Source organism: Orycteropus afer, unplaced genomic scaffold, assembly GCF_000298275.1.
Source record: "Orycteropus afer afer isolate SDZICR_OR568_19922 unplaced genomic scaffold, OryAfe1.0 scaffold00282, whole genome shotgun sequence".
NCBI classification, from domain to species: Eukaryota; Metazoa; Chordata; class Mammalia; order Tubulidentata; family Orycteropodidae; genus Orycteropus; species Orycteropus afer.
The window spans coordinates 3,761,062-3,773,812 of NW_006921869.1; the positions used below are offsets into that span (position 1 = coordinate 3,761,062).

General features: G+C 43.9%; 1 protein-coding gene across 1 annotated transcript in view; it reads right to left on the reverse strand.

Moving 5' to 3' along the window:
- Positions 1–203: 203 nt before the first annotated feature.
- Positions 204–12,751, reverse strand: part of UROC1 (urocanate hydratase 1) — a 77,655-nt gene continuing 65,107 nt past the window's right edge. Inside the window, exons 18-20 of the mRNA XM_007950610.2 lie at positions 5,573–5,654; positions 1,635–1,734; positions 204–344 (exon numbers count right to left, since the gene is read on the reverse strand). Of these exons, the coding sequence (XP_007948801.1) occupies positions 204–344; positions 1,635–1,734; positions 5,573–5,654 (323 nt within the window). The remainder of the gene's footprint in view (positions 345–1,634; positions 1,735–5,572; positions 5,655–12,751) is intronic.

Sequence of the window (12,751 nt, forward strand, 5' to 3'; positions counted from 1 at the left end):
CAGCAATATCCTTGTCCAACAGCATTTCATGGTGGCCATGGGCTGAGGGTGCATCATTAGCCAGCAAGCAATCTGCTGCTTCCTGGCTGCTTGAGAAGCAAGGTAAAGAAGGTGTACAGTGGAAGGGGGAAGGGCCATGTGGCTGCACAGTGAGGCCTGGGGCCAAGAGTGAGGGGTATGAAATGGGCCAGCTTTTGGGCTTCTCAGGGCTGCAGGGCCTTCTGGAGCAGGCACTTGTCCACCACCTCATGAGGGAGGGTCACCACCAAGCCCTTGTTCTCCTGCATTGTCTGGCAGATGATCTCATAGGCCTTCTGATTTCCAGACCAGCAGCGCCGAGCCACCTGACAAAATGGCCATGTTGGGGAAGAGAGAATAGTGCAGCAATTGGTGTCAGGGATTGGTGCCAGGAAGATACCCTGGACACTGCATTTGGGTCCCAAACTTCCTGCCCTCCTCCACTTCCAGGACCCTCTGTTGATACTGGTGGGGCCAGCAGTCTTTTGCACCTGCCTCCACCCCCCAGCTCAGATGTCCTCCTCTCTTGCCTGGACTTTATTCTCATCTCAGATCTAAAACTGAGCCATCATTCCAACCTGCCCGAACTCCCCTACTTGCGTCACCTGCAAAAATGACAGCACCTCCATCAGGGGCACCAGGCCCAACCAAAGAGTCATTCTCTGTATTCATCTCTAGTCACATGGAACCCACTCGCAGTTCTGAATCCTGTCAATTCTACCTTCAATATCTCCCTCCAGTCACTTCCTTCTCTCTTTTGCCCTCAGCAGGGTCTAGCCATCATCTCTCTCCTTGAGAAATGCCACAGCTTACCTCACCCTCAGACCTCCCTGCTGCCATTCTAAGGCCACCCCACAAACACATCTCCTTCCCCATCCACACAGTCTCCAACTACAGCCAGGGATCTCCTAGAGGGAGAATTCCACTGCAGCTCTCCTGATTCTCATGGTCTGTACTGTCTATTGGGTAAAGGCAACCTCACCACATGGGAAGCCCTACACCATCTGTTTGGGGTCAACTTATTCAACACCTCCTACTGCTCCGCTAACCCTCTAGACCTGATGGGCCCTTCAACTATCAAACACCAAGCTCACTCTCACCTCTGGAGCCTTGTGCTTGGTTGGATCCCTAAGTCCATACCTCCTCATTTCACTGGCATCTACCACTTGCCCTCCCATAATGTGGTCATGGAGAGGAATGAAACTCCTCCCACCCTGCAAAAAGAGGGCTTTGTATTACAGCAAACGGGAGCTACAGCTGGCAACTGAGGGCCGTTATCTCTTAAGAGTCTGCATTCTTCTCACCCTAGTACAATGGGACTTATAGCGATGGTGGAAAGAGAACTCTTTACTATGGCAGCCCTCAATACAGCAGTAGGTGGGAGGATTGGGCCAGCCTGTGTGGACATGAGAATATCAGGCCAGAGTCAGCGGTACCAAAATAGGGTGATCTGACAAGAAGGGCAGCCCTGGCAGTGGGAAACTGGAGAGGATAAGTGGGAAGGGTGAGACTCACTCCTGAAGCTTCTGATGGGAAAGAGGAGGTAGTGCTCTGTCTTGGGTTTGCAATCTGAGAAGGCAGAGTTACAATAAAGATGAGAAGGGAGGGTGACTCACCCCGTTGCAGACATCCCAGCTAAGCATCGCCTTGGCTCTCTGCTCAGCCTCTTTGGTTCCATTCAGCACAAGACCAAATCCCCCATTGATCACCTCACCCCTGCAAGAAGAGCAGGGAGACACACAATTGAGGAGGTGTCCCATAGTAGGGCAGAGAATGTCCATCTATCTCATCAGCAGCCTGGTTATCTCTCCACACACTACTACTGAATACAATAGACATGTGGGAAGTTGGAGGTAGGCAAGTTGAGAGCCCACAGGGGTTGCTATATGTTCAGTTCTCTGTCCATTTGTGCCTTGGGCTTTTAAATTATAACCCCTCACTACCTGTGTGAGATCTGCCTTGACCTCCTGAGTGTGATATACCCCCTCTCCTCTGAGTTCACTGATTACTTCCCTAGAAACTTCTTTGCACTTAAAAATATACTTAGTTGGGGTGTCTTGGAGTACTGAATGTCATTGTCACTATTTCTGATTTTATCTTTATTATTTGTATCTTCCTTATTCCTTCTACTTGCCTTAGGTTTATTCTGTGGTCTTTCTAATGATTTGAAGGCTGAGTTCCTTTATTTTCAATTTTTCTTATTTTCTAATTAATGCATTTTTCTGGCTATTGTTTTGATTGCATCTAGTGGATTTTTAAACATGCTAGTGCTGTTTTAAGATGGATTGACACAGTGGCTGCAACGATGGGCTCAAGTATAGCAAGGATTGTGAGGATGGAGCACGACCAGGTAGTGTTTCATTCTATTGTACACAGGGTCTCTACAAGTCGAAGCTGACTTGACAACACCTAACAACAACAGTGCTGTTTTACTTTCCAGGTATGTTTGCTCTGTGGTTTTCATCCATAATACCTGTGAGCACCCTCTCCTTCCTGAAGCCCCTGAATCTCTGTCCTCTTCCTCAGAAGTCATTATCAAATTTGACAAGTGTTCTAAGGTATTGTTAAATGAAAAAAAAAGTCAGCATTCAGGTAAACATGGTGGGTTGAATGCATGCATTTATCCCTGCTCCCTTCCAAGATTCCAAATTCAATATGACTGTAAACAAATTTTCTTACTTTTATTTTGTAACCAATTATTTTTTTTATTTTTATTTTTTTAACCCACAAGGACAATGAGAAAGGGAGAGAAGAATCAGCAATACAGTTGAGAAGCTGGAAAGAAGATGTAAGGAAGATGATACATGAGCCACCTATAGGAGAAGGTCTAAGATAAACCCCTTAGCTGCCTCACACCACCCAGGGCCTGGAATGCCTCAGCAGCTGATGTCACAAGTACCTTTGGAAGTGGAAGGAAGAGAGAGAGCAAGATAAACAGGGAGACTGGTAGAAGTTGCTTAATGTGCAGTAAGCCCCAAATGCCTACCCCACAACAGTCTGCCAAGATATTGTCTATGCCAAGTCCATAGGACACTGGAGGGTGACCTCTACCATTCTAACTCAGGACCTCTGGATCTGGGCACAAGGACAGAGACACATCAAGAAGAGACAGAGAGACTGACCCCTGACCCCCACTCTGCAGCCAGGCAGCCTCTGATCCAAAGGTCCCACTGAGCACACAGGGCCCCATCTGGCTGGGTGGCACCTCTCCAAACATGAGCAGACAACAAGGACCACTGGACAGATAGCCAAAGACAGACCCCAACAAGCAATCAGAGAGAGGGGCTCCAAGGAGGCCAAGGCAACCAATCAAGGGAGCAGAAGACCACACAACAGCTGCCATTGCTGGTCTCGGAAAGTAAATGTATCAACACAGGGAGCCAGTAGACAACAGAGGAAAAGGGGGAAAAGAAAACAAGAAACAGCATCATAAATGTATAACTTACAGGTGTAGATTTAAGTATAACAAATGAAACTGCAGTTAATGAATTGAAAGTAGTTTCCCCTTAGAGTAGGAATGGCTGGGGACAGATTTTTCTTTCCTGCTGTTTTTCGAAATAAGCCTTACAGAATTACGTATCTGATACCTTAAGTTATATACATGTGAGTTTTATGGATTCCAAAGTGAATTTGAAGCACTGTCCAAAAGAGTCCTCAAGAAAAGCAGGATAAAGGGTATTACATCCAGCATCTGCCAGACTGTGTTACTTTTCACAGAGCTTGAGGGGCAGCTCTGGAGTGGTCATAACTCAGGAATTGTCAGAGGCATTCCTGAGAGATGGTGGGAGTTCTCCTGGAGAGCCCCTGCCTGAGCTAACGCTGCTGTCCCCTGCCCCAGGCCCTTGAGTTGTGCCCTTTCTCTCAGGTCTGCTCTGCTCTGCCCCTTCTTGCCTTCAGTTATCCTAAGCACTGGTGTGGTACATCCTAGGAGATGACCTAGAGATAGACCATGATTCCACCATGAGTCCTGTGGCTCTGGGGCAAGTTACTTCACAATGTTAGAACCACTCTCCTATCTCTTAATCAAGGGCAAAAGTACCAGATACTCAGTAACCAACCATCCCTGCTCCATCCTAGCTTTCTCCAGCATGCTTATCTAAAGGACATGTGTGTGGGTCATATTTTCCACTAATTAAAGCCACCTGACTGGGCTGCAGCCCTGAATTCTGAGCCAGCCCATGAGAATGCTCTGGGAAGCTTGGCTGCTACAGGACTGGCTCCAAGGCCAAGGGAGTACAAGATATAGCCAAAACAGGCTCAGAAGTCACTTTATAGACAACCACTGAAGCAACTTTTGGAGCTGTCCTCCTTTCCAATGCCATAGCGCCCCCACCTGCTTTGAATAGCCAGAAGCCCGTGTTTCCCTCAAGTGACTCCCTGTGGGCTGGGCTCTCTCAGGGGCTACTCCTGAGGGGTTACAGGACTTGCATTCGAGGTGAGCTTCTGTGGTTCAAAGTATGCTCAGGGCTTTCTGGCTCTGTGACTTTGGGAAAAGCACTTGCTCTTTCTGTGCTTCAGTTTCTTCATCTGAAAAACATACTTTCCTCCTAAGATTAGGTGAGATGGTGGATTCAAAGAATTTAGCAAATGCTTGACATAGGGTCATTATTCAGAAAAACGAAAACCAAACCCATTGCCACAGGGTTTTCTTGGCTGTAATCTTTACAGAAGCAGATCATCAGGCCTTTCTTCATGGTGTTGCTCAGTGCCTTCGAATCACCAACCTTATGGTTAGTAAAAACCAAACCAAACTCACTGCTGTGGAGTCGGCCCCGACTCATAGCGACCCCTCCTTGGGTTTCCGAGGCAGTATCACTACAGAAGTAGATTGTCCAACCTTCCTTCTGAGGAGTGGCTGGTGGGTTTGAACCGCCAGCCTTCTGGTTAGCAGTCAAGTGCTTGTGCCACCCAGAAACCTTTGTGCATTCAAGGAGTTTAGCAAATGCTTGCTATATGGTCAGTAAACATAATTTACTAAATTATTCTTAGCAGTGACATCCTCACAATGGAACTACAAATGCCAGCTGGAGTCTCTAACTAGAGCCTACCATAAGCCTCCATTCCCTCATCACCTTGCAGATCTGGAATAGGCTGTGAGGGGCAGAGCCATGAGTAAGTCAGGGACAGAGGTGAGACCAAAGCCCAGGAAGAATCTCAGCTCCTGGCTCCAGCTGCCCAGGAAGCCACTGCTTTCTCAAGAGAGGCAATGAGAACTGAAATAAAAAGACCTCAGTCAAGAAAGCACTAGGACAATTCCACAAGAAAACAGCTGTGAAATCAACTTGAAAATGGTTGCAGTTTACACTGAATATCCAAAACAGGCCTAAGGCTCCTAGTTGATGGATAGGACCAAAGAGATAAGAGTGGCTTGGTCGATATTCTTCTTTACATATTCCCCACTGATTTCCAGTTCACATAGATACATTTACAGCAAAGTCCATCAGTAGAAGAGATAAAGGCTGTGTGGTGGGGGTGGCAGGGCCCAGGACTTCAGCTGCCCAATCCTTACAGGACTTCCACATCAGTCCACACCCCTTTTCCAAAACTGTCTTACCAGCCCACACCCCCTCCGTTGTGAAGTGCTACCCAGGTGGCTCCTCGGAAGGCATCTCCCACGAAGTTCTGCACAGCCATGTCTGTGGAAACAGAGGCCACTCCCGTTATTTCCTGAACGTGGTGTTGGATTACCCAATAAGCAAGGAAAGCACAGTCTTACTTGTGCTTACTTACTAATCTGAGTGAACAATTTCATGTATTTTCACCACATCAAAGATTCTGCTTCTAGGTATGGTTGGCATCTGCCACTCTCCCAGCCCCCCAGCACTTTCGTGCAGAATCAAAGCCTCTCTTCAAATTTATAAGCCCTGGCAGGGACAGAAGGAGCTCAGGTGGTGTAATGGATAAGGAATTTGGCCGCTAATCAGAATGTCAGCAGTTCAAACCAACCAGCCACTCTGCAAGCAGAAGATGGGGCCATCTACTTCCGTAAAGATTTACAGCCTTGGAAACCCAATGGGGTTACTATGAGTTGGAACCAACTCGTTGGCAGTGAGTTTGGATTTTGAGTTTGGCAGGGACAGAGTATACTGTAAGCAAGATAAGCACAGACTTACTTGTGCTTACTTACTAATCTGTAGTGAACAGTTTCACATTTTTTTCCTACATCAAAGATATGGTGAAACCCATGTGAAATTGTTCACTACAGATTAGTAAGTAAGCACAAGCAAGCTCATGCTTACCTTGCTTATTGGGTATTCCACCCCTGCCTGAAAAAGATGGGCCTGGGGGCTAGCCAGGCTTGGGTCAGGGGCAAAAGTGAGGATCCACAGGCCCCACTGACTGAGCTCTACCTGCTCAGGCAGAAAGGGCAGGGCAACAACTGGGTCAGTAGGTTGCTATTGTTGTGTACATTGAGTTGATTCAAACTCACAGTGACCGTATATGACAAAGTAGAACTATCCCAAAGGGTTTCTTTCCCAGTTTGTAATATTTATGGGAGCAGATCTCCGGGTCTTTTCTCCCAGGGAGCCACTGGTATTTGAACTTTTAGTTAGTAGCCAAGTGTATAACCATTTGCCAGCAGGGCTCCAGTACAGTACATAATTTACACTTGAAGAGCCCAAGCAGAAGGAGGAAATATTGACACATTACCTGCCGCTATCTTCTTCTATAGTTAGATAAAGTGCCTCAGAAACAGAAAGAGCAAAAATATTAAAAGCAATGTGGTACTGCCTCAGAGATGTAGCAAGGCAAAGACCATCACTCTCACACTTAAAACAACAAATAGAGGAATAATAAACTGCAAATTAATGACTTTTCTTGAACTCATCAGAGAGCAGAAGACCCAGGGCAACCAACTAACCTGAAATCTAGGGGCAGAAAGGTACCTATGTAGAGAAATGGAACCCAAGCTGGTCTTCTTATAAGTCTCTTACAAATTGCCAAAGGATGAGCATGGCTATCCTGAGACTATATAAAGGGGTTTATACCCTCTTGCAGGATTTTCTTCCACAAACCTCACTGAGCTCACAGAGTAGATCAGGGAGAATACTGAGAAAATAATCCTCCTGGGTCTGGGCTGGGGAAACTCCATCCAGACCTCTCTCTCCTGGCTCCCTTTTGGAGCAAAAGCCTTGATGTGTAGCGGGAAGAGAAAACCAAAAACAAACAGAAAGCCTGTCACTTAGGGTGCTGGTGGAAGCCCACTACATCTGGAGGAAGGGAATAAGAAAAGAAAAGAAAATGAAAGAAAAGAAAAACAATCAAACTTGCCCCAGGGAGGGACAGGAGCACTTGTGAATACCATACCCCTGAGACCCAGGAACATAGTTCCTGCCTAAGACCAAGGCTTAAATAGAACATCAAAGAACAACAGGCTAACAAGCATTAAGTGAAAAGCAGGGCTTTGAACTGGTTCATTCCAGTTCGACTTCCAAGAATCATCTGGAGATTTTGTTAAAATGTACATTGAACCACCAGCCTTCTGGTTAGCAGTCAAATGCCTTAGGCACTATGTCACCAGAGCTCCTGTAAAATGTCCATTATGATTCAGTATATCTGGAATGGAAATGCAAATTCTCCGCAGGGGGTTGAACCAGAATGAACTATTTTGAAGTCCTAGTAAAAATACAAGTGGAATGCAGCTGGGAGGGATGTGTTCTTGCTACGTGCTGTCTAGTTGCACTGACTCATAGCAATCCCTCCTTGGGTTGCTGAGGCAGTATCACTATGGAAGTAGATTGCCCCATCTTCCTTCCGAGGAGTGACTGGTGGGTTTGAACTGCCAGCCTTCTGGTTAGCAGTCAAGTGCCTTAGGCACTATGCTATCAGAGCTCCTGGGAGGAATGTAGGGACTGATTTTCTCTGTGGCACAGTGAAAAGGAAAACTGAGAGGGGAACAGAAATTGAGAAAATAAACCAGCCCATACCCTAAACACAAAGTGTCACTAGAGGCATTTGAAGCCTGTGGCACACTGAAGGGCCCTGGTAGCATAGTGATTAAAGTGCTTGGCTGCTAATCAAAAGGTTGGTGGGCAGAACCTACCAGCCACTCCATGGGAAAAAGATGTGACAGTCTGCTTCCATAAAGATTTATAGCCTTGGAAACCCTGTAGGGGTTTTTCTATTCTGTCCTATAGGGTTGCAATGCGTCAGAATTGATTTAGCAGCAGTGCATTTGGTTTTTGGGTTTAGGACACTGAGGGGAACAACAGCAACAATTTATGTCAAATCCAGCCAATTAATAATTTAGGATAAATAAAATAACCATACCTAGGCATATTATATCAAACTGATGAAAGACAAAGACAAAAAGAAAATCTTGAAGGCATCTAGAACATAAGATACCTTACAGAGGTACAAGAATAAAAATTACAGCTTACTTCTCATGAAAAATTCTGCAAGTAAGAAGGTGATGAAATGATACCTTTAAAGTGCTTAAAGGAAAAAAAAACTGTCAACACATAATTCTATGGCTGGTGAAAATATCCTTGGAAAATGAAAGCAAAATAAAAAAATTTCTCTGATAAACAAACACTGAAGAAATGCACCATGAGCAGGCCTATTCTACAAGAAATGTTAAAGTTTTCAGGCAGAAGGAATAGGATATCAGATGTAAACATGGATCTACATAAGGAAATGAAGAGCATTTGAAATGGAATAAATGAAATTAAAATAAAATTAAAAAATATTTTTTCATATTTTAGTTCCTTTTAAAAATGACTGTCTAAAGCAAAAATATTAACAATGTGTTGTGTTTATAGCATATGTAAAAGTAAAATTTATGAAAATAACACAGAAGATGGGAAGGGAGAATTAAGACTATAGTGTCATAAAATCTTTATACTATATAAGGAGCTCTGGTGACGCAGTGCCTAAGGCATTTGGCCAGAAGTTTGGCAGTTCAAATCCACCAGCCACTCCATGGAAGGAAGACTGGGCAACCTACGCCCGTAAAGATTTACCACCTCAGAAACCCAAAAGGGGGTTGCTTTGAGTCGGAATTGATTCGACGGCAGTGAGTTTGGATTTTGGTATATGGAAGCACTATAAAGCTATTTGAAGATGCACTCAGATTATTTGATAATATGTGCTATAAACCCTAGATTAATCACCAAACTTTGTTTTAAAAAGTGGTACAAATAACAACTCAGTTATTACAGTGTACAGGAGCACTTGTGAATACTATACCCTTGAGACCCAGGGACATAGTTCCTGCCTGAGTAGTGGTGCCACTGAGTTGATTCTGACTCACCATGACCCTTTAGGACAGATTAAAACTGCCCCATAGGGTTTCCAAGGTTATAAATCTTTACAGAAGCACACTGCCTCATCTTTATCCCATGGAACAGATGGTGGGTTCAAACCACTGACCTCTGTGGTTAGCAGCCGAATGCTTTAAACAGAAGAGATAAAATTGAATCATAAAAAATGCTCAATTAACCTAAAAGAAGGCAGAAAAACAGGAAACAAAAAATTTGAATAAATAGAAAACAGCTAGCAAGATGGTATATATTTTAATCCATCCATATTAATAATTACTTTATTAATTAAAGTATGGTCTGAATATATCAGTTAGAAGGCAGAGGTTATTAAATTAAAAAAAAAGCAAGATATGATTTACAAAATGCCATCTACACAATATCTACTTTAAAAATAAAGACATAGATAGGTCAAAAGTAAAAGAGTGGAGAAATACATACTATAAAAATAAAAACACTAAGAAATGCAATGATGGGTCTCTCCTCGTCCAGAGCAAAGAAGAGTGAAGAAAACCAAAGATTCATGGAAACAATTAGTCCTGGTGACTGGTATACCACGTGATCCTCAGCCTATACGACTATGAGACCAGAAAAAGTAGATGGTGCCCAGCTACCACTGTCAACCACCCAGAGGGGGATCTATGTAGGAAATCCTGGATAGAGAGGGAGAACAATGTGGAACAAAACGCAAAATCATTTGGGAAAAAAACACAGGGGGGTGGGGTGCAGGTTTGCTGGTCTGATAGAGCCTGGTGGAACCACTGAAACTGTGGCCCCTAACTGCCCTTCAGGTCTGGAATTGAATTTACACCTGTGGCTTCCAGCCAAACAAATGACAGGCATATGAGTTGAACATTTACCTGAGGTAGATACACTCCTTGGAGTGTACAATTATGGGAGAAAGAAGGGCTGTTTATGCACAGGGAGACAGCTAAGGGGGCAGGAGTGACTGAAGGGATGGACACAAGGAAGAGGTAACTTTTGGGAGGAAGCGGGAGGGTAGCTGTTGCATTGTGGTAAATTGTAATCAACGTCATGAGAAAAAGTGTATGTGAACTGCTGAATGGAAAGTGAATTTGCTCTGTAAATTTTCACCCAAATCACACACACACACACACACACACAACTAAGAAAAGAAAGTTAAGCACTATGTGGTAGACTGACTAATGTCCCCCAAAGATATCCAGGTCCTAATCCCTGAAACTGTGAATGTTATACAGAAAAATGGACTTTGCAGATGTGATTAAGTTAAGGATTTTGAGATAGGAAAACCTCACTGGATTATCCAGGTGAACTCTAATACAATCATAAATGTCCTTATAAAAGGAAGGAAGAGGGAGGTTTGACTGTTTGACTACACAAAAGAATAAAGCTATGTGACAGAAGCAATAGGAAGCAGAGCCAGAGAGAGAAGATGTTACAGCCATGACTTTGAAGATGGAGAAATGGGCCAAAAGCTGAGAAATGCAACCCTACAATCTGGAAAAGGCAAGGAAATGGATTCTCCCTTAGAGCCTCCTGAGGGAGCATGACCCTGTCAATACTTTGACTTAGCCCAATGAAACTGATTTCAGACTTCTGACCTTCAGAACTGCAACAGAATAAATTTGTATATATTTTTTTTTAATTGTGATTTGGGTGAAGATTTACAGAGCAAATTCACTTTCTGGTGATGCCCAGACCTCTACAACTGCTGCTTGACAAAGCTCCAGCTGTCAAGAGTCTTGGGCAGAAGCCAATTCCACTTTTTACTTTCGATTGTATTCTGATCCATTATCTTAATTGCTACAATAATCTTTATGGTGATCATGCTCCTTCTGGTTCATCCCAGAGGGTCCAAAACTGATTTTCATGTTTCCCATGAACTAGGCCACCTTCCAGATGACTCTCTGATTTCCAACTCCAAAAACCTTGGTTTTCCTAGAAATCCCCATGATGAGCCAGAGCTGGAAAAGCCCCTGGGAATCCTAAAGACATTGAGAATTCACATTGGTGGAAAGATCTCATGGCTACTCAACCTCCTACAATATCAACCCCTGCAGCACAACATAGAAAAGGGATTACTCCTGATAGGAAGAAACCTTGGCCTAAGTGGCTGCCTCCTACAGTTAAACCTCCTCCTAATGTAGCTTATACAATTAATGGTAAACTTTAGTATCCTCCTCGGGGAGGGGAGCCTAAACCTTCCCGATGGCCTGACCTTCCTCTTACTTATACTGGGGCATACATAGAAGGTAAAAGAATGGTGTGGGTAAGTTGGGAAAAGAGTTCCTTTTAACTCTCTCCCTTTCTTAGATTAAAATGATCAGGGCCTAGGTGTAAAACTACTGCACAGAGAAATACTCTAATCAAGCAATGGAACAGTTACTTTAAGAAATTCAAAGGCCACAAGTATATGTTGATGGACTGTGTAGACCCATCTGCACCTCCAGGCTGGTGGTAATTCAGAGAATGGTGTCAACCACAAGGTTGAGTCACACGTTCTGGCCCCATGTTGTTTTCTTCACCCTGACCATTTCCTCATGTCTTAGTTAACTCTATTGTCTAGCACATTTTACTCATATAATGTTAATGATAGATAAGTTAGATAAGATAAGACGTAAGTCTAGTTTATAAGTTCAATAATAGTTTTATAAGTTTTGGAATAGTTAATTTTAACAGGATTAAACTTGTATTTCCTTGGAAATAAGATGTTCTAGATTAAGGGAATATTCTGGGATGTTCCCAGTAAACAGGAACACAAGTAATTCATAAAGTGTGATAAACGTAGTTGTTACTGTAAAGTTAATAGCCCACCATCATAAAGTGTGATAAACATAGTTGTTATTGTAAAGTTAATAGCCCAGCGTCATAAAGTGTGATAAACATAGTTGTTATTGTAAAGTTAATAGCACACAGCCATGAACTGATTCAAGAATGTACCCGGAACTGTGGGTTTGTCATTTTGCTTTGTCATTATCTCATGTAATCTGCAATATAGTATAAAATAAAGAAGTCCACTTCATTATGTGGGGCACATCTTCATCTTGTGTGAGTGTGTCTCCTTCATCTCGCCGACACCACCTCTCTCTCCAGAGACCCACAGCTGAGGCTGGACCTCGGCAACTTGCCATACAGCAGTCCACATATACTTTGTCTCATGTCATTGACCACAGTTTATCACAATGCAACACAGCTCCCCTTCCACTTCCTCCCCATAGTTACCTCTTCCCAGTGTCCATCCCTTCATACACTCCTGCCCCCTGAGCTATCTCCCTGGGCATAAGCAGCCTTTCTTTCTCCCATGATTGTTCTCTCCAAAGAGTGTATCTACTCTAGGTAAAGGTTCAACTCATATGCCTGTCTTTTGTTTGGCTGGAAACCACAGGTGTGGGTTCAATTTCAGACCTGAAGGGCAGCTAGGGGCCATAGTCTCAGTGGTTCGACCAGGCTCTATCAGACCACCAAACCTGGTCCCCACCTTTTTTTTTTTT